The 23,535-nt window shown below is 39.1% G+C and overlaps 1 protein-coding gene across 1 annotated transcript in view; it reads right to left on the bottom strand.

Annotated features, from left to right (window-relative positions):
• The window catches only part of LOC136854673 (carboxypeptidase D-like), a 226,835-nt gene that overhangs the window by 44,787 nt on the left and 158,513 nt on the right, over window positions 1-23,535 (bottom strand). Inside the window, exons 21-22 of the mRNA XM_067131272.1 lie at window positions 11,431-11,567; window positions 18-202 (exon numbers count right to left, since the gene is read on the bottom strand). Coding sequence (XP_066987373.1) covers window positions 18-202; window positions 11,431-11,567 — 322 coding nt within the window. The remainder of the gene's footprint in view (window positions 1-17; window positions 203-11,430; window positions 11,568-23,535) is intronic.

The following is a 23,535-nucleotide window of genomic DNA, read 5'->3' as shown; positions in this document are numbered from 1 at the left end:
GATAGCTCGGTACTTACCTGTATAATTTCACGAAGCTGGAGTAATTGGAATCAAATTTGTGCATCAAATCCTCAGTTGCAAAATAGGAACGATAATTTATGCTGGAATCCTCTAAAGAATCCATAGTAACACTGGCTGGTGTCTCTTTGTGAGCTTCTATCAAGATACCCAATGTTTTGTTCTCTTTACCTGCTGCAGTTACCTGTAAATGTTAAAATCTTGGTGAACTATAAATACACTTTTCAAGTTATTAAAATATACTATAACACATTTCACTGTTCAAAATAAGAGCTAGATTAAAACACCCAACTCTTTACAACTTCAAAGTAGGCAAAGAAGCATTACACAAATATGAGCAAACATTTAAATAGAAATGGATTAAACCTATGCATGATCCATAGGTGATAGCTACTGTATTTTGCAATATCATAACACATCTACTTAATTTAGCATGACCTAAAAGAGTGCCTGTAAACTGAGGCAGTGTAGTCACCTTCAAGTATTCAGGGAGTTTTTACTGGAATCCCTGGCCTGCTCTGTGATCTGTGCTTATCATTTATATAGCACTTAGCACTTTATACTTTTGGTTCTGCATGCTCTTTTTAAGTACAAATAAAATTAGCAAGGCTAATTATTCATTTGTCTGAAGCAGAGAAACTTACTTCCATTAAATCTTCAGCTGAACACACTTACACAGAGTCAAAAGACTGTAAACCCAAGAGGGCTATAAAGGAAAATCAGCCTGCAGAGACAGACAGGTTATAGGAAAAGGTGATTAAATAAATAAATGAGATGGAATAGAAAATGAAACCAGTGCACCTTGTCTAACATTTTGCTTATCAGAAGATTCCACAACTATATGACGTAAATTATTCCATATTTCAGCTGTAGCCAAAATAAAACTGAATACTGTAATACTAAACCTGATGCTAGAAAAAGACATTGTTTGCAGCAAAAGCCTGTCAGGTCAGGTAAAGAGGTGTGCAGAGGATGTTTGTTTTTGTAATACAAGTCAACATTAAAAGTTGGCAAAATAAACTTTACTGATGACATAACGCTATCCATGAGTTTGAGATAATAGCCAGCACCCGCAGACCAGACTGCAGAACAGTATTCCAAATAATGAAGAAGAAAAGAGTTGAAACACTTAAGGTATAACAGCTTCACCCTGAAACATTCTAAATCATTTCCACAAAATATCAAATTTTTTAACAACAAAGGAAGCAATGTTACAAAAATGCCTCTCAAAAGTCAATTTGTTATATAAAAATTACACCTACATTCTTCAAGTGTCACTGACATTCAAAACCTTACCATTTGAATATAAATCAGGATGTAAAGGCAATTGTGTTCTGGATCGACTATCATAGTGAGTTATAGAATGGTTAAGCGTCATGCCCTAAAAAGCCTACTCCACTCATGAATATGTGCCAGATCTCTACTCAAGGATTCTGCAGCCACAGACCTAAGGTGTGGAGAAGGGACAACAGCTAGAAGAGCAGCACCATCAGCATGTGCAATCAGTTTGTTCTCTAGAACTTGCCACACATCACTAGTATAGATAATAAATAGCAAGGTCAAAGAACACTACCTTGAGGAACACCTGAAATGACATTACTAAAGCTACTATACCGTCCATTAACTCAGATCCTTTGGGTTATGCCTATTAAAAGTTCATTTAAAATATTAATAAAAGATCTACCTATTCCTAATATTCTTAGCTGTAGATTATTCTTAGCCTGTAGATAAGTGCTTCAGATTCACAAAGTCAAAGGCTTCGGTAAAATCCAGACCAATCACATGTGCATCTGCATCTTTAAGAGTAATCTGCAAGACAGTAGATAACGCCAAGTGCCTACAAGTACCAATGCCTTTACTAAATCCAAATTGTAATGCTGGTAGGAATATATTACCTTCAATAAATTCACAATGATGCATAGACAACAACTCAAAAACCTTAGCTGGAACAGGGGTAACTGAAATCAGCCTTTATTCAGAGGGGCATAAGGATGGACTTAGTCCCTTAAGTAATGCAGCAATGTTTCCCTATACCACCATAACTGTCAAAGCCCTGAAGCAAAAATTTAATTTCTTCAGACCTGAAGACAACTTGGGTTCTGGAAAGCATGACTGTGGCAACACCAAGAATTACCACACACAAAGACTTGAGCTACAAGTTCTGCATTCTGTTTACGGCAATATACAGCAGATTTATCAGCTCCTACAAGGGGAGGCATGCTTGAATTAACTCCAAAGAGTGATCACTTGGAGGTAGATTTCCACTTATGGTCATCACCTCTGGAAATCAAGATCATCTAGATACCCTCATTACAAGCTTTCTCACTGAAAACCTGAACTTGACTTCCAGGCTCAATGAAATTACGCCATAAAAAGTTTGACTGATTATTTCTCCATAAATGATAAGCTTCTTGTTTTTTATGGGAGGCAAACTTCCATACAGCATTGAGCTATGGCTTTTCTTTAAGACGAAACTTAAAGATTTTACAAGGAATTCTCCTCTCAATAATAGTTTTAAGGTAATGACTTAAATACTCAATAAAATTCGGATTTCTATAAAAATCACTCCACTTATTAAGATCAGTGTGTATACCGTCCCAATTGGCCTGGAATTTCAAGTATACCTTTCTTGAAAAGCTTTTATTATTATTATTATTATTATTATTATTATTATTATTATTATTATTATTATTATTATTATTATTATTATTATTAATTATTATTATTATTATTATTATTATTATTATTATTAATTCTTTTTAACGTGCTTTTTCCCATTTTTTTATATGGGGTAAGCACAATGCCTTCTTTTGAAGGACTTTGATTTGGCATTATTATTAATTATTATTATTAATATTCAGTAGATGAAACCTGTTCATATGGAACAAGCCCATAGGAGCCACTAACTTGAAATTCAAGCTTCCACAGAATATGGTGTTCATTACGAAGAAGTAAGAGGAAGTAAAGTGAAATACAGAAAGAAGAGATCCCACTTATTACAACAGAGAAAATATTTAATAAACAAATATAAATATATAAAAATGTATTAAAATGCAAGAAGAAAAGTATTAGGGTAGTAATACATTGCATTTTCGTTTGAACTTCTGAAGTTCCAACTGCACAACATCCTCTGGGAGGCTGTTCCATAGTCCAACAGTGTGAGGAATACAGGACCTCTGGAACTCAGAAGTTCGACAGCAAGGCACATTTACTGCATACTGGTGCTGCTGTTCAGTGAATCTGGTTGCTCTCAGCAGATAAAGGGGATCAGGGATCAATTGTGAATGTGAAAGATCTCTGTTGAAATACAACTTATGGAAAAGTGACAAACAAGAGACCATCCATCGATGGTCCAAGTCATAACTGTTACTATACTAGGAAACAGAAACCTACCAACACAAACCACTCAATCTACAGTATTCCAGTAAAGGAAGTACAAAGATCTAAAACAGGTTGCATTGATTTTATCACTGTTATAAATATATGAGGCCCTACGAACAATACCTAACTTTCGTGTGGCATTTCGTGAAACCTTCATTAGATGTTTCTCAAAAGTTAGATGTGAGTCAAAAGTTACACCTAGAATAGTTAAAGCTTCAGACTCATTTAGCAAAGTTCCATCTGCCTGAAGGGGAGGAAGGGGTGAGAAATCTGTACAAGATATGCTAATCAATAGTGATGTTGTTTTGCTGGAGTACCCCACCAAATAAACCATTCCCTGATCTGGTCCATGTCCCGATTGAGGATCAGGGTAGCTTCATCTCTCATAAGTGGAGACTTTACTACACCCACAAGTGTTGCATCATCAGCATACAGAACAACCTTGTTTTCCAGGCCAACAAACATACCATTTATATACAATAAAAATAACAGTGGACCAAGAACACTGCCCTGTGGAACTCCAGACAAAACAGGTCTTGGTTCACTAACAACAAGAACAACTTGATCAATCTCTACATTATCCTTAATTAGACAGCGATCAGATGAACCCACCGGCAAACCTACTAAAGATACAATCCCTTTATCATCAGTAAATACAAGGTCAATACTTGAGAAATCTAGAGCAGTAATACTATTCTTGCTCAGAGTGATCTTGGCACCTAAAATAGGAAAATATCAAAAAAAAATTTCAGCTAAGTCACAGAATTCAATCTATTTTTGGAAATACATTAATTAAACAGACAAAATTAATTAAAATAGCTTTTTATTCTTTACATTCAAAAATTATGAGAAACTTTCTTGTGAATGGAGAAACAAAAGTGTATAAAGTGTATAAGTATTTTCTGAACTTGTCTTATCACTTTGAATTAAACATGATATTTTAATGATAAAATAAAGTTTGTTCATACTTACCTGGCAGATATATATATAGCTGTATTCTCTGATAGTCCGACAGAATTTCAAAACTTACGACACACACAGTGGGAGATCAGGTGGTTAGTACCCATTCCCGCCGCTGGGAGGCGGGTATCAGGAACCATTCCCATTTTCTATTCAGATTTTCTAGTGCCACTGTCTCCTGAGGGGAGGTGGGCGGGCACTATGAATATATATATCTGCCAGGTAAGTATGAACAAACTTTATTTTATCATTAAAATATCATTTTGTTCATGAGACTTACCTGTCAGATATATATATAGCTGAATACCACCATTGGAGGTGGGAACAGACATAATAGGATTTAGGAAACACAATACATGTAGGTGATTGACACCTTGGTTCCTTACCTGTTAGCATAGCTGACTTCGTGATTACTGTCACCCAAGTCCGCTTCCAGCAAGCTAATGACCTGTATAGCTGGTGAGTTCTAGATGATCTGTCAACGGGGGCGTGACCACAATGTGACTAGACCATATTGACCATACAATGAGGGCAAACGAAGTAAAAACAACCACCTGACCAAGCCTAACTAAGTTAGGATAGCAAAACTAAAGCTAAAGAGTGGGAAGTCCACCTCTGGTGGTCGACCCAACAACCATAAAAACACTTCCTAACCATTTTCTATAGGATAGGATGTGTGTCACTCCCTGCCCCCAGGATTGTATCTGCGGAAACGTATGGTCCTAGCGAGCAGCAGTTCTCGTATGTCGTTTTCACATCTCTCAGGTAGTGTGAAGCGAACACAGAGTTGCTACGCCAAAATGTGGCACCCAGAATGTGACTGAGTGCCATATTCTTCTGAAAAGCTACTGAAGTTGCAACCGCCCTCACCTCGTGAGCATTGACTTTCAGAAGTTTAAAATCAGTGTCTTGACAGCATAAATGGGCTTCTTTAATCGTGTTCCTCAGGAAGAATGCCAGTGCATTCTTTGAAATAGGTAAGTCCAGTCTCTTCACTGAACACCATAGATTGTCCGAGGGGCCTCGACTTTCCTTCGTTTTGTCTAAGTAGACCTTGAGAGCCCTGACAGGGCATAGGACTCTCTCTGGCTCTTGACCCAGAATCTCAGCCATACCCTTAATTTCGAAGCTCTTGGGCCAAGGGTTAGAAGGGTTCTCGTTTTTTGCTAAAAAGGTAGGACTTAAAGTACAAACTGCGTTATGTCCTTTAAAGCCCATATGTTTACTGAAGGCTTGAAGTTCGCTAACCCTCTTCGCAGTTGCTAGAGCGGTTAGAAAAATAGTCTTTCTGGTAATGTTCCTCAATGTCGCAGAATGAAGAGGCTCGAAAGGACTGGACATCAGGAACCGTAACACCACATCTAAATTCCAAGAAGGAGTCCTTTGCTGAGGCACCTTCGTGGTTTCGAATGATTTAAATAGATCGTGAAGGTCTTTGTTGTTAGTCAGGTCCAGGTTTCTATGCCTAAAAATGGCTGATAGCATACTCCTATATCCCTTGATAGTTGGGACTGCTAGTTTGACTTCACTCCTCAGAAACAAGAGGAAGTCGGCTATCTGACTCACAGAGGTCGTGGTAGAGGAAATGCCCTTCTTTCTACACCATCTCCTGAACATGGTCCACTTCGATTGGTACAAATTACTGGAAGAGAATCTTCTGGCTCTGGCAATAGCTCTCGCCACTGATCTTGAAAAACCTCTCGCTCTGGCCAGCTTCTCGATAGTCTGAATGCAGTCAGACTCAGAGCAGGGAGGTTTTTGTGGTACCTCTTGAAGTGGGGCTGTCTGAGTAGATCGACTCTCATGGGCAGTGTTCTCGGAAAGTCCACTAGGAAGGACATGACCTCTGTGAACCACTCCCTCGAAGGCCAAAACGGGGCGATCAACTTCATCCTCGTCCCTTCCGACGACGCAAACTTCCTGATGACTTCTCCGAGGATTTTGAACGGGGGAAAGGCATAAACATCCATCCCCGTCCAATCCCAGAGAAGAGCATCTACTGAGATCGCTCTTGGATCGAGTACAGGGGAGCAGTAAAGAGGAAGCCTCTTCGTCTTGGAAGTTGCAAAGAGATCCACCAAGGGACATCCCCATAGCCTCCACAGTCCCTGACAAACCTCTTGGTGCAGGGTCCACTCAGTCGGTAGCAGTTGTTGTTGCTGACTTGGAAGATCCGCACGGACGTTCTCTACACCTGCAACGAACCTCGTGAGGATCGTAATATTCCGGGCCTGTGCCCACAGCAGGATGTCCTTTGCTAAAGCGAACAGGGACCGAGAGTGAGTTCCTCCCTGTTTCTTTAGGTATGCCAGGGCCGTGGTGTTGTCCGAGTTGATCTGGACTACTCGGTTTGTGACGTGTCCCTCGAAGAAAAGTAGGGCCAACTGAATCGCCCCCAATTCTTTGAGATTTATATGCCAGGACACCTGTTCCCCTCTCCAGGTGCCCGACACTTCTTCCCCCCCTAGTGTTGCTCCCCATCCCGATGTGGACGCGTCGGAAAACAACACTAGGTCAGGGTTCTGAAGGTTGAGAGAATGTTCTGCCAACTTTGATGGATTGAGCCACCACCTTAGGTGATCCTTCACCTTTGGCGAGATCTTCAGAGAAACTTCCAGATCCTCCTTGTCCTGCCAGTTCTCTGCAAGGAAGAATTGAAGCGGTCTGAGATGCAGTCTCCCCAGGGAAACAAACTTCTCCAGCGATGAAATGTTCCCCAGCAGACTCATCCATTCCCTCACCGAGCATGTTTCTTTCCGCAGGAAGGCTGAAACTTTGTCTAAGCACTGCTGCTGTTTTCTTGTGACGGAAAAGCTCGAAAAGCCACTGAATCCATCTGAATCCCCAGATAAACGATGGACTAAGTCGGGGTCAGATGGGACTTTTCGAAATTCACCAGAAGTCCTAGGGACTTCGTCAAATCCAACGTCGTGTGAAGGTCCTCCAGACACCTCGACATTGACGAGGCTCGAATGAGCCAATCGTCCAAATAAAGTGATACTCTTATCCCTGCAAGGTGAAGCCATCTCGCCACATTCCTCATTAACACCGTGAAGACCATAGGGGCTGTGCTTAGCCCGAAGCAGAGAACCCTGAACTGATATACCTGTCCCCGCAGGACAAATCTCAGGTACTTCCTTTGATAGAGGATGTATAGGGACGTGAAAGTAGGCGTCCTGGAGATCGAGAGAAACCATCCAGTCGCCTGGTCTTAAGGCTCCTATAACCGACTGGGACGTCTCCATTTTGAACTTTTCTTTCAGAACGAAATGGTTCAACCTGCTAACGTCCAGGACTGGTCTCCATCCTCCTGACTGCTTCGGGACCAGGAACAACCTGTTGTAAAAGCCCGGGGATTGTAAATCTGAGACCTGTTCCACAGCTCTCTTCTCGAGCATTTGCTCGAGCAGGTCGAATAGAATCTGCTGCTTCTCCTGCTGATAGGATGGCGACAGATCCTTGGGCTTCGTGCACAACGGAGGTAAGATGAGGAATGGGATCTTGTATCCCTTTTTCGATGACTTGAGGGACCAGTTGTCCGTCCTCTCTCTCTCAGGCTCTTGCAAAGGAAAGAAGCCTGGCTCCAACCGGTGTCTGGAGGTCCACAGAGTCACTTCTTGCCCCTAGGTTTTGAAGGGCTCTACCTCTGGAGAGACCTCTTCCTCGAGAGGACAATCTTGAAGAAGCTCCTCCACGAAAGGGCTTCTGTATCTTGGAAGCCTGCCCAAGGGAAGAAGTCGAAGGGACTGCTGGATGTCTAGAAGACTGGGCCAGGAGGTCTTGAGTAGCCTTCTCTTGCAAAGTGGCGGCAGTATCCTTGACTAAGGACTGGGGAAAAAGATGGCTAGAACATCGGGCTTAACAGCAACTCTGCCCTCTGAGAAGGAGAGACCGACTTCGCAGTGAAGTTGCAGTATAAGGGGCAGCCAGCTCTTCGGAGCCATCCCCGACAGCCTTGTCCAAGCAAGCTAGGACGCTGAATAATTCTCCCAGACTAATGGAGTCAGGGCTTCGAGCCTGCAAGTCCAGGACTCCCAGGCACCAGTCCAGAAAGTTGAAAACTTCCAATGTTCTGAAGAGACCTTTCAGATGGTGATCAGTTTCAGACAACGTCCAGGACACCTTCGCTGACGAAAGGAGAGACCTCCTAGGAGCGTCCACAAGGCTGGCGAAGTCCCCTTGGGAAGAGGAAGGAACTCTCCAACCAACATCCTCTCCCATCTCGTACCAAATCCCCGCTTTCCCACTCAATCTTGACGGAGGCAGGGAGAAAGAAGTCTTGCACTGGGCCTTCCTGGAGTCCATCCACTCCTGAACCTTCTTAAAGGCCCTCTTCATAGAGAGAGACGTGGCCATTTTCACAAAACCTGAAGTCTTTTGTGACTTTGACGAGGTTAACTGCGAAGGAGGAGGGCGAGGAGCAGAAGGTTGAAACTTGTCCCCAAACAAGTCCTTCAGCAAACGTGTCAAGACCTGATAATCGGAAGAAGCTGATGAAGTCGAGGACTGTTCCTCAACTGCAGGTTCCGATGCACTTGACAGCTCTCCTTCTTCAATGGGAGCAACTGAAGAGACTTGAGAAACTCTGGGAGGTCTAAGCCCTTGCAGTCCAACTCGCAAAAGGGACTTCTGCTTGGAAGAAGTCCGAGAGGGGTCGCGAAAATCTCGGCAAGAAGCATCTTGACGAGCATCCTGACGAGCGTCCTGATGAGGTCGAGCAGCAAGGGGAGCGTCTTGCCGAGCAGCATGAGGAGCGTCATGCTTAGCAGCATGAGAAGCGTCATGGCGAGAAAAAAGTGGAGCATCATAACGAGGGGCGTCAAGCCTAGTAGCATGGAGAGCGTCAGAAAGAGGGAATTGGCGATCCCTGCTGAGACCAGTAAAGCCAAAGGACTGAGCCAAAGGACTCTGAACTAGAGGGCTTCTCGGGCTGGGAGGCGAAGCATGAGAAGAAGACGAACGCGGAGAAGGAGAAGGGGACGGTTTGGACCTCTTGATCGGCAGTCGGGAATCCTTCCGACGACGACACGTATCTGTCTCCTTCTGGGCCATTAATGAAGCCAACTGCCGCTGCATGTCTAGCAGAAGCTTTCGAGTAGGAGAAGTCTCCTCCTCAGGAGAAGGGCTGATCCTGTGAGAAGACGAGGGGCGAGGGGACGCCTTCTTCCTTCTCACAGGGGAAGCAACAGCTCTCTTCCTGGAGCGACCGGGGCGCTCAAAAGCGTCATCGTCCGATGACGTCCTGGTCCTCTTCTGCAGCGGGAGGGCGTCAAAACTCTCCGGAGAAGAGCGAAGAGCGTCACGAGAAAAGGGACGTGAAGCGTCCCCTTCTTTGAAGCTTCTCTTCAAAGGGCGAGAGTCCTTCCGAGAGTTCCACCCCTGACGCGGGGAGGAAGATTCGGGGGACGAGAAGCAATCCTTAAGGATTCGTGCCTGTGCACGATCCTTGGCAGCCTGGGAAGCGTTAACAGGACCTGCCGAAGGGACGCCAGATCGGTGGGGGGTCCGCGTAACCCTCTTGTGGCTTTCGACTTGCCCACTCCCTGAGTCCTGGGAGTCCAGCAGAGGTCCAGGCCTAGAGGCATTATATGGCCGATCTGACGCCCCCTCCACAACACTAGGGGGACAGACACTATCACTGCACTTCACAGCACTTTGAAGAGCGAGCATTTTAGCTTCCAGGTTACGAATGGAAGACATAATAACAGACAGGGCATCTCCTTCCGCAGACACAACCTCGTGGCCCGAGGGCAACACCACAAGGTTAGGAAAAGCTATGTCTACGGGAGGGTTAGCAGGTGAAAAAACACTACCCTGACTCCTATTCACTGAAACACTTCTGGAGGAAGACCTCCTGATCCTATCACGCTCTAACTTTCGCACATAGGAATCATAAGTCCTCCAACTAGCATCAGGCAAAGACTCACACTCCTTGCATCGATCATTAAATAAACAAACATGCCCCCTACACCTCGAGCATACAGTGTGAGGATCTACCGAAATTTTCGGTAGCCTCACCTTACAGTCTTGCACACAGCAAACTCTATAACTAGAAGAACTAGATTCAGACATCTTAATCCAAGCAAAAAACAAAGCCAAATCCAAAACAGTCCACAATTGCGTATGCCTAGCCACAAGTCCAAGTCAAAAAACCAAAAGTCAAACAAATACTTAAGTGACAACCAAGTTTACGAAATCCAAAGACGGAGGTACTGAAAACAGGTGTTGACAGTACCGGCGACAGAGAAAATCTGAATAGAAAATGGGAATGGTTCCTGATACCTGCCTCCCAGCGGCGGGAATGGGTACTAACCACCTGATCTCCCACTGCATGTGTCGTAAGTTTTGAAATTCTGTCGGACTATCAGAGAATACAGCTATATATATATATCTGACAGGTAAGTCTCATGAACAAAATGGATGTTAACTGGTGAAATTAAAGTTATCACTATGGGACTTAGCAAAAAATAACAAGGTTGACATGCTGTATCAAAACAGTATTATGCTCTGTTACTCTCTTCAATTTTTTTGTCTATAAAATTATCTCCTAATACACTACAGCCATAAATCTTAGTATCTGTTTATCGCACTCCTTCACTCTGCATTGTCACTGTAGGGTACACGCCAACTCAGCCAAGCATTCACAGAAGCGTACAACTTACATATGTAACACAAACTTTTGTTCTGTTTACTATTGGAATATCTTTAATTACTTCTAGTTCAGCAATACATTTCCACTTTATCAAAGCCCTTGCAACTTTCTACTGCCCTCTCAATACTCTTCTCAAAATCCACATCGCCAAAATCAAAGCAACATTCTGCCTCCTCTATGATCTACCCTACAGCACAGCACACACTACTATTTCTGATTACCATTAGCTATTCTTATACATAAATGAAAACCCTTACTCTATTTAAAATTTGCAATCCTAGTCTCTGTCACAATTCATACATAATAAGGTACTGTGTTCACCCCTAATAAAATTATTTCACAAATAACAAAAATGCTATTTTTATCAGTTCACCACTGTAATCAAGATCAAATAACAGTAAAGAATAACCACAACATACCTGCAATGAGTGGGTTCCAGTGGGAAGGAGTTTTCTAAATGTAGCTTCAGGACTCAACTCAATCTCTGTGTCATCAACAGTAACCTTTGCTCCTGGTATTACATGTCCATGATCATCCAAGATCCGGCCTGCCACTCCTGCAAAGTCAAACCATTGCCAAGTTAATTTTTCACGAATAAAAAAACTGGCCAACTTGGCACTAATGGCATTCATCTGTTAAATACTATACTAGTCACTGTCAGCTACAAGACAGCATCACTTTCCAAAATAATTGCACATTATTACTACCAATATTCATAACTATCAAGCCAAATCTGTCATCAATATAGTACTTTAAAAATATAATTAATTCCTACTGACAGCAACAAATAACATGCAATGTATCAAAGCTGTTACTCTTATTGCTACTATTTTCCATCTCTGCCAATTAGTATCATTATTACTATTAACCCTTACAGATGGGCTAAATATATATTAAGCACATCCCCCGACCGGGCAAACTTTAAGGTTGGCCAATTCAAGAAAAAGCACATCAATGGAAAGAGGAATGCACAGGGTGTAACAATAAAAAATACAAAAAAATTTTCTGTACCTTCCACGGGGAGTTGAAAGTGAATATTCTCAACCCCGTACGAGCCCTCTTTTCCAAGACACTTGTAAAAGTATGCTAATTTTACAAAGTAATAATTGTTTTTTTAATAACTTATTTTATTTTATTTTGTAAAATTATAATTACAGCTCACACAATATCATAACAGATAAGAACTAAAATTACTAACAAATTCTGAGTATATTTATTGTAAAATATTTACGAGATTTACAGAGATGGGGAGATGCAGTATCTTTTTTGTGAGTTATACATGTTTTTTCTAATATTCTTTCCACTTTACCTTGCAAAATTACAATTATAGCTGAACTACTATCATAAAAGATAAGAACTAAAACCAACAGCAATCCCTGGGTATATTTATGAGCAAATAAATAAAAAGATGCCCTGGAGCTACTGAGAGTCAGTACATTTGCCCATGAAATCTCAAGGCACACTGATCTACCTCGAGCCCCGTACTGAGCTACTACACTGTAAGGCATTTATGGCCCACTGAAGTGATATGAGCATTTTTCCTTATGGCCCACTGAAGTGATATAAACATTTTCCCCGCTAAGTTCATCCAAACCTTATGGCGTGCAATACCAATATGCACTCATAAAAGTTAGCCCGGTGTTCACTCAAAACCTGTTATAGTTCTTTATATGATTGTGCCTGTCCAGTAAGGGTTAAACAGATGAAAAATCTAGAGATGACTGTTGTATTGTTCAACACCTAGAAAGTACATGAGATCTGGTGCCTTATGGATTATCAAAGTAATAGGTCAAAAATTGCTCTAAGGATAATTTCATTCCTATATCTTTCTCCTTCAGTGTATCATTAGGTGTCTACACTCACTATCTTTAGCCAAGATATGAAGTTCATACCTCCAAGATAAGTTTTTCATCTCAAACTACAGCATTAGTTTATTTTTCATCTAATTTCAGAGGTAAATATATTACTGGAAGAGCACCAAATTTTCTAACTTAATTACTCTACTTTATTCTTCCAGATAAATTCTTAAGAGATTCTTGATGAACTAAATAAGCACTAGTTTTGTTTGTGGGTTATATAAGTAAAAAATCTAAACTGTAATGAGTAAAAGCTGTTCATTATGCTATAGGAATTATGCAGTGAAAAATCTAGGGAATGTCTTCCAAGGTTATGATGTTCAAAATTTTTTCCAAATTTTTAATATTTTGGGATTTACTTAAAAACTGTACATGGTAGGGACTTGAAATTTTAAAGTAATCATGTTCATATAATATATACATAAATGGCTGCTGCTGATGCAGCAGAATTTAATTTAGAGTTTTCATTTTATTTCCTTTTGGGTTGTGGGAAGGTCATAAAAACACTTGTCTGATGTTAATTTCATTCACTGAACTGATCTGGAAATATAAGATTATCCTGTATTCCACCACTTGCGGTATGTGTATGATGAGTGATGATGATAAAATTTTATAGCACTGTAATATTCAGCCCAGTAAAGTGAACCTTACAATGATGATATACAGATCTCCTGTGAACCTTACAATGTGATATACAGATCTCCCCATGGAACTTCTACTTTAGCCCCTATTTCTATGCCAGTTTCACATCAAACCCCATAATACCAGGATATCTTATCACATTCATTCCCAGCAACCCTCCACCTTCCCCTGCTGGCAGATTTCACAAACTTACAATAACTGCTATCAGTGGCTACAGGGTAGCAATTCTAGAGGCTTTCTACTTCAGGGATGGGATCTCATGAGTTCTGAAGCAGTGAGTTATCTATACAAGAACTCTTGCAGAGAATGAATACTATGGTTGGCTCCCCCTAAGAGAAATCTAATTCTTCTCTCTCCTTCTGAAGTACCTTTATGAACTACTCGGGAAAGCCAAACAGTCTGATTTGTCAATGAAAATTACCCTCCTTTTCAAACTTTCTTCTGCTAAACATATAGGTAAATTTACTCGATTATCACATAACACTGCTCATACAAAAAACCAAAGTTAGTAGATCTATCTTTCCTGGAAGTCAGCAAATATATCCTTTTTTGCAGACTTCAGTACTCAGTTAACACAAGATCTGCAAGATGCTTGGAATGAATTGTTAGGGATGATGGATAGATAATTTTTGGAAAAACTGCCCACAGGTTCATAAAATCTCACTGCAAGTATATTTTTGTTAGCCCGGCAGTTCCTCACAACCTAATCCCTAAGACTTTAAGTCTTTTTGGTAAAAGCAACTATCAAAAAGGGTAATTTTTCTTTCCAAAAATGTTTCTCTTCATACGTTAACACTGGCCACATAATTCCTACTCCAGTCTTACACAACTGATCATGTAAAATGATTAGTGTTCTGGAGATACTAATACATCTTCCACTGTAGGAGAGATCACCAACAAGTATTGTACCCGAAAATTTTTTTAGGACCAGTAACTGCTGGTAGTGGGGCAACCAGGATATCTTACTCTAACCTACAGTCATTTTACAGCCTCAATCATCTCAACTCTCATCGTTTCACCCATTACAGACCAACACTCAATGTTTTATAGACTCTATATGTAGATATCTGAATTTTAACTTTTTCCTACAACTGTTATGTTTTAACACAAAACATTAACAACTCTGGCTTGCTACTCTACCAGTCTCAGGGAGAAACCACACTAAAGCTAGCCATAGTTTAGCTAACTTGCAATGTAAAGTGGTAATACATGTCTGAAAATACCTTTCCACGTTAGTCAATTTCCTTTCCAGGTACAGTACAGTATATAATTGGTTCTACACAGAAATTCTATATGCATACTATGTGCTTTGTTGTAAAAGATGTGTTAGTTCCAGAGTGAAGTCTTTAATAAAAGTCCTGGTACCATGTGATTGACAAGGTAGATTTTTGAATGATTGACTGATTATGAAATTTAGGTCTAGAAGACCAAGCGCCGGAACCCATCAGGATTATTCAGCGCAGTGATGAAGATGAAATATATAAATTAATGATGTGATGGATAATGAAAAGGTGAATGATAACATACTGTACTAGTAAAATTTAGTGTTAAAATATGAACATAAAAAATGAAGAATATTAGATAAAAACCATAAAAAATAAATATATATAAAACTTTTATATTTGAAATATATACTTAATATATAAAATAAATATAACAAATCTTTAATAAATGTACTAAATTATATCTCATTAAAAAGATCAGATTCTCTCAGATAACCCATAAGGTTATCCACCACATCATCATCATTTAAAATTTCTAAAACAGTCTTCCCTGCTAATAGGCACTTTGCCCAAAGGCAATTAAATCTAGAACAGTGCACCAACATGTGTGCAACGGAAAGCTGACCACCACAGTGTGCACAAACTGGGGCACTGGCTCCCTCTAAAATATAATTATGGGTGAAGCGGGTATAGCCAATCCTAAGCCGTGTTAGGGCTGATCTTGAATCTTCTGTTATGATTAAAACTCGAACTCCATAAATCAATACTTTTCTAATATTTCTGTACTTCCTATTTGTGGATTAAATGGGAGAAGTCCACCTCTGCTGCCATTTCTTACAGATGTATCTTCTAATAACTGGACACACATCCAAATGTGGCACCTTACTAGTTAAGAAATCACATCTTGCAGCATCCTTTGCATTACCATCCGCCAGTTCATTCCCTTCTATACCAGTGTGCCCAGGAATCCAATTAAACTTAACTGATTTGTGGTGAACAGAAAAATTAAAATATTACTGCGGATTTAAATTTCTTATCAGATGCAAGGTTTAAAGTATCAACTATGGTTGTTGCTTCTGCAGTAAATATGGATGAGGAGTCTGGTATCAACTATGGTTGTTGCTTCTGCAGTGAATATGGATGAGGAGTCTGGTAACTTTTTTTTATATATGATTCCTCCTCACACACCACTGCACATCCCACTCCATCTTCCAATTTTGATCCGTCAGTATAGATTTTCCTGTCATTGATCTGCCTGTCATCATGCTCGAAAACCTTGTTTCTGACTTCTTCCGGACGACCTTTCTTCTCTATCTCTTTAATGCAGACATCTATTGCTGGAAAAAAAACCATGGAGGGATAGCAGGATGTTTAACTTGCAGGATCTTCTGCGTTTTTATACTTTCATCCTCCAGTTCACCCAGCTGTCTGATTTGATATGGTACTGAAGATCTAGATCCAAAAAGCCTTGAGTCACACTGTTTTAAGATCTCAAAAGAAGATTTTCATTTGAGCTTTTCAGCCGCATGGTGTATCTCAGACCTAGCTCATGCCTCCTCAAGTCCAGTGGTAGCTGATGGGAGTCTACATAAATACTTTCAATGGGTTAAGTTCTAAAAGCACCAGTGCAGATCCCTAGCCCCATATTATGCACAATCTCCAATTCCTTAAGTTTAGTCTTTGAAGCAGACGAGTATAATTGGCAGCCATAGTCTAACTCAGAGAAATATACTGCATTATAAAGCCTTGACAACAATTTCTTATTAGCACCCCAATTAAAATTAAAAACTACTTTTAAAATATTTAGTGATCTCTGCACGTTTGCTCTTAACTGGTCAATATGATTATTTCAAGTCAGCTTTTCATCAAAGACCATTCCGAAAAATTTTATTTCAGTACAGTAAGAGTAAGGTAAAATAATTCCATTTAAGGTAAGAATTGGAATGGTTTCCTTAGTTCAGCGCCTGCAGAACCAAACAGCAACAGTTTTTGATTCGGAAAATTGAAATCCTTGCTCATCAGCCCACTTGCTTTATTGATGCCTCTCTGCATGAACCTGCTACTAGACACTGCATCATATCCTGTGCAGTACAGAGCCAAATCATCTACAAATAAAGAGCCTTTTACTGGTGATGATATCTTTTCTAATACATGTATTCCATTAATGGCAACAGCAAAGAGGGTGACACTAAGGACACCAGCCTGAGGAACTCCCTCTTCTTGTCAGAAAGGTCACGATACATGATTCCCAACTCTTACCTTTATATATCTTTCTGATAAAAACGAATTTATAAATCTGATAATTTTTCCTTTAATGCCCATCTAATACAACTTTTTTATAATACCAAAATGCCATGTGGTGTCATTTGCCTTTTCCAAATCAAAGAAAACTCCTATTGTTTGGTTCTGTTTAGCAAACCGTTGTTGTATTTGGTTTGAGAGTCTGAGCAAGGGATCTAAAGTAGATCTCGTTTTCCTAAAGAAACCTGGAATGGAGAAAGCAGTTCATTTGTTTCTAAGTGCCATACAAGTCTGGTGTTAATTATCTTTTCCATCAGCTTACAAACACAACTGGTGAGAGCTATTGGTCTGTAGCTCCTAGGTAAAGAAGGATCCTTGTTTGGTTTCTTCACAGGGAGGATTAATGATAATTTCCAGATTTTATTTAATATATATATATATATATATATATATATATATATATATATATATATATATATATATATATATATATATAATCTATATCTATATCTATATCTATATATATATATATATATATATATATATATATATATATATATATATATATATATATATATATATATATATATATATATATATATATATATATATATATATATCTCTATATATATATATATATATATATATATATATATATATATATATATATATATATATATATATATATATATATATCAAAAGAAATTTCTTTGACTTTTCTGGGAGATGTTTCAGCATTTCATATACTGTGGTATTTTATCTTCACTAGGGGCTGATGGATTGGTGTTCTGTAGATGGTACTCAATGCTTGTTGGCAGTGATTATCCCTAACTTCATTTCTATTTGGCCTTTATTTCTCCACTTTTTTCTTTGGTCTCTTTCAACGTAGTAGATATCCATATTATTTACCAATGTCTAAATCCAATTCTTACTCTTCATTAATAAAACACCAGTATATTTGCAAAATACAGATTTGGTCTAAAAAAAAGTACTTTTGGTTATATGCAAATGAAAGCTGTTTGGTATACAAATAAAATGACGAGTAAAATGTAAAAAAAGAGGCAAACAAGTTATGTAAGAAAGGTTATGCTATGTCTCAAACACCGACCTCTTACTATACTGTGATATAAAATCTTATTAATCTACAGTATCTGACTTTGTTATTATTTTAGTAGCAATTACTTACAATTAAGTTAATTGTTATAATGCTAATTGGGTTTCATTCATCTGGTGACAATTATATAAACACAGTGTCACTTCAGTTTAAAGGACAGCTTGGGGGTATGCCCCCTTCTGGTAAGTAACAGAGACTGGCATAGAACCCACACATGTTACCAAAGGTCATTATTATTATTATTATTATTAAAATAGTTTAACCTGACCACTGAGCTAACTATCAGCTCTCAAAGGGCTGGCCTGAAGGATTTGAATGAAATGTCGGACCAAATAGGCCATTCAGTATGGTGATGAATGAGTGAAAATGAAACTGAAAATTGTACATAGGCATACACTCTCATACTTGAACACACTCACACAATAAATACATTTATACTCATGTTTCCATATATACTCACTAAAAAGATATATTGAAATTCAGAATAAGTTAAGTAACATTTTAAAATTTTGTTGTTTTAAAATTCATTAGATGCCCTCAGGGTTTTCTTATTTTTATTATTTACTTATTTTTATATTTTATAATTAAATCAAAGTTCCACATGAACATTGAAATTGGAATTACTGAAAATATAGAAGATTCAAACAAAATTTCCTTCACTGATCTACTTCCAAGTTTTGATGATCACTGCAGGTTATATTTTGGACATTCACACAATATGTGCTTAATTGTTATCATCCCTTTGCACTCTGGGCATTCGGTAGGAAGGCCACATGGACTCTTCATTAAGTGTCTATGTGTCAAATGAGTATGGTCTATTTGAAGACGCATCAGAATTACTTATGTGTGTCTCTCTGACATGATGAAAACCATTTTCCAACACAAGAGTTTTACATTTCAATTATTATTTTCGGGTTCTGAATTCAATGTATTTTGCCGTTTACTTACAATGATTGTTCTTACATATCTTATATAGTCACTAATAGGGATGTTTACAGTTGCTCTTGTCATGTGGACTGGTTCTTTAGCTGCTTTATCAGCCTCCTCATTTCCTTCAATCCCTATATGGGCAAGGATCCAACATAATTCAATATATTTTCCATTATTACACAACTTATGGAGTGAAAACTTAATTTCTTGTACGATATTTTTTCGACTGTAACTCTGAATGGCTTCTATAGCGCTTCTAGAGTCCCTATAAATCATAAAATTATTAAATGAGGCTTCTTGAGTTATTTTTATAGCTGATGCTATTGCGCATAACTCAGCTGTAAATACTGAGGCATTATCTGGTAGAGAGAACTGATAAGTTTTGTTTTGGGATACTGCAGCATATCCCACCCCGTACTGTGACTTAGATCTGTCGATGTATATTGGTAATGTGGACCCTTTCAGATTATATGTTCTGCTGCATGTTGTCTATGGTGTTCTGGGTATATGAATAACTTTTGATAAATATTTTAAATGTGTACAAATTCTCATTTTATTCATTGTCCACGGAAGAGGTAACTTCACTATTAAAGGTAATTGTATATTGTAAAGATTAGCGCCAAAATAAGCTAAAAAAATCCTCCTTTCTGCTTTTGCTTGGCTGATAGATAGGCCTCTGTCTATTTGATCTTGTAAGAGGTGGTGAAATCTGGTTCAGATTGGTTCAGGGCAGAAATCCAGGGGGTCTTAAGGCATGCTCAGGAGATAATCTTAGCCTAGGGCAGTAACTGGCTGGCACACTTTCTTTGGTACAGGAGCTGCGACCCGGGTCAGGCCATCGCCCCCCCTGCACCCGATCAGAAGTAATAAAAGGCCACGGCACCAGAGGATCGCTCTCACACACAGCCCAGACATGAATGTAGGAGGTCACAAGTTCAGACGTTCCCCTCCCCACCTTCTCGCCGCCATGTGGATCGCTGCCCCTTGCTTTGTACCCCAACCACATGGCCAGTATCCATTGCAAGTGGTGAATTGCAAATCCCAGAACAAGCAGAATCTCAACTGCAGCCCTTTATCATCACAAGGGCGACCCTCCATCACTCCACCGATCTACAACCCACGAGTACTTCTTTGGTGGGAGGCCTTTGTCTACACACACGTGGACCCCTTGCGGACGCCGTTGAGAAGGACTGGAACGAAGCCCTGATGTCGTCTTCAGCCTTAGACACTCCTGCTAGGCGGTAAAGTACCCTGAAAGAGTTGCTTAGTCACGTTACTTTCGCCCTTGTACATTCATTAAACTTCTGGGCCCGTATCTTGGATATCCCCTGAGTTTCTTGGTTCAATCCCGGTCCACGTGTTCTCTGCCCTCTTGCTCAAGTCACTAGTCAAACCTCGAGGCTGTCCTTGGCGCCCTCAGCGCACCCTAGAGTAAAAGCATTCCCCAAATTCCAGCCTTAGATTGTAACCTGGGTCCCATATCGTTTCAGAAGGACGATCGTAGCAGAATTCTCCTTGGTCCAAGTTCCTGGCATTCACAAGCTTTTCATCCCCCTTTTTGAAGGACTTTCAACTGCAGCAGCAATTTAACTTCATTTAATTCATTTTTCCCTTGATCTTGTCTGTTATGTAAATATACCTATTTTTGTACCCACGTTTCTCGCATTTTCCTTTGAGAAAGAGCCCTAAGCTCCTGTATAACTCCTTTTGTTTTCTGTTTTATATGCTCCTGGTTATCTTACAAGGTCACTGTAGAATACAGTAATGAATTTCGAGTCTAAAACACTACGTGCACCAGGAAACATATAAAAATATTCAGAGACTCGAACAATCTTCTAGCTCTAACTGGGAAAGGAGGTGGATGACTATCTATAAATACATCTCTTAATTCTCTATGAAGAGAGAGGTAGTTCACCACATTCAACTTGTACAGTAAAGCCCCGTATTCGCGGTTCACCTATGCGCGGATTTCTGTGGAACGTATATACACATTGTTCGCGGAAAATTCGCCCATTTGTGTATTTTTCAGTGAGAAATATTCATAATTACTGTATTTTCAAATTTTCATGACTAAATGCACTTTTTGTAATAAAACAATCAAAATACTCAGGTATAAGCCTTTTTAGAGGAATTTTTTGTCTGAACTATCAAAACAGGCAGTTCTAAGTGTTTTTAGAGGGGTTTCATGTATTCATGGATTTCAGCTATTCGCTGGGGGATGTGGTACGCATCCCCTGCGAATATGTGGGGTTCACTTTAAAGATAACTTTGGTGACAATCTACAGGCTCCTGAACATATTCTAAGACCTTCATTAAGAACTGGGTCTAACATTTTCAGCGTTGCGTCTGATGCCGAGCCATATATTTCGCTTCCCTAATCAATGATAGATAGCACTGTTGCTTTATACAGTACAGTAAGGGTATGTCTGTCGGCTCCCCCAAGTAGAGTTTGATAGCTTTTTAATTAGATTTATTGCCCTTTTACATTTTGATTTCATGTATGTTATGTGGGCTTTCCAGTTCAAGTGAGTATCAAATACTAATACAAAAAATTTTGCTGTTTGCTAACTGGTATTCAGTAAATGGCCCCGTATTTGCGGGGGATGTGTACCACACCCCACAGCGAATAGCTAAAACCCGCGAATAGTTAGAACCCTTCTAAAAACACTTAGAACTGCCTATTTTGATACTTCAAACACACACACACAAAAAAAAACACTAAAAATGCTTATACAGGTATTATCCTACTTACGTTAGGTAACCAATTGGTTCTTAGCCACGTAAAATAAGTCTAATCCTTCTGGCCAGCCCTAGGAGAGCTGTTAATCAGCTCAGTGGTCTGGTTAAACTAAGGTATACTTAACCTACTTACGATGGGGTTAGGTTCCAAAAAAACCTATTGTTTGTTGGAAAAAACATATCTTGAATATAGCCTAGCCTACACTAGGGTATTCAGTACCATGTATACATATTTGGTAGCCTAGCCTACACTATAAAGTACACTCTCTACATACATGGTAGTGTAATTATTAATATCAGCTAATTCTGGAGGTTCATGCAGAGTGACTAATGATAATTAAATACAAAGAGAAATTGAATAATAAATAAGAATTAGCTTAGCCTACACTATGGTATATCGTATACATATACGGTAGCTACTCCATATTCACATACCGTATTATACAAACATCAACATAACGAATATGCACCTTTTCCACGGATCTTTTAAAATGTTATGCCTTAATTCACTTTATCCAATAATATATATATTCTTATATTGCTTTTGTATTATAAACTGCGATCATAACGATCAATGTTTTGGCTTGGAAATCGTTTACGCTGTGTTTATTTTGCCATATTTCACTCAGTTCGGAGCGTTTTTCTTGCTTCTAGTTAACGTAAATGAATCTCTAGATACTTTATTTATATGGGACAAGGTTATTTTTCGTTATACAAACTGTTTCTAAGTTGAAATATAACTTAAATACGTCTTGTTGAGAAATTAATTTAGCTATTTTCTTCGTTAATAGATGACATTGGCCGTTTGGGGGGCGTTTGTTTTGTGTAAAAAAAAAAAAAATCAAGATTCCACTCGCTATTTTCACTTGATTCCATCATAATATGAGCTTTATGTATTTATCATTTATTGGCATAAAAATAGCGGTACACTGTAATGTGTTCTTCCATGCCCAGTAGTTTTTATTAAAATACTTTCTCTCCAATTTTAATTACGGTCGAGTTTCATCCATGTTGCTGATGCACGATAATTTCTAGTCATTAGCAGCTTGAATATTGTTTTCTCAGCTTCAGCTACAACTTGCAGCTTAAATTTAGCAGTATATTTCCTTGCCGATCTTTTATCCATACCAAATAAGGGTATAATGTAAAAATATAACAGTCCTATTCTACTTAACGTCATTTGTACTATAACCTAAGGTAATTGTGTATTACCGTACGATGGTTGAAATATAAGCAAAATGGCTGTTGTTATCCGATTCGGTGATAAGCAAACCAACAGTTTCTTGGTCGGTTGTTTATGGCCGTATGCATTTACGCAAGAATATAATGTTACTAACAACATTTTTATCATTCTCTTTTACTTTTTTAACTAGAAGATGGGATAAAGAGATGGAGGAAAATAAGTTGGTCTATTGTAATTGGGTGTCTCTCGCTGCCTGATTGTACGCTGCTGCCTGCGCCCGTGTGAAATTTAAAAATATTTTATAATATTGTCGTATTGGTATTAATTGCTTACCCCATTGCAAAATCGAATTATCGTAACATGAATTATTATACCTTGAGCACTACCTGAGCATTTTGATAGTTTTATCACAAAAAGTGCATTTAGTCATGAAAATGAGATGAAAATAAGTAATTAGTGAATATTTCTCGGTGAAAAATACTGTGAATGCGCGAATTTTCAACAAATAATGCGTAAACATGATCCATAGAGAAATCCATGAATAGGCAAGTCCATGAATCGTGAAACCGCGAATACGGAGGGTTTACTGTACTATG

This window comes from Macrobrachium rosenbergii, chromosome 29 (assembly GCF_040412425.1).
Source record: "Macrobrachium rosenbergii isolate ZJJX-2024 chromosome 29, ASM4041242v1, whole genome shotgun sequence".
Taxonomy (NCBI): Eukaryota; Metazoa; Arthropoda; class Malacostraca; order Decapoda; family Palaemonidae; genus Macrobrachium; species Macrobrachium rosenbergii.
This window is presented reverse-complemented; position numbering and strand designations above follow the sequence as displayed.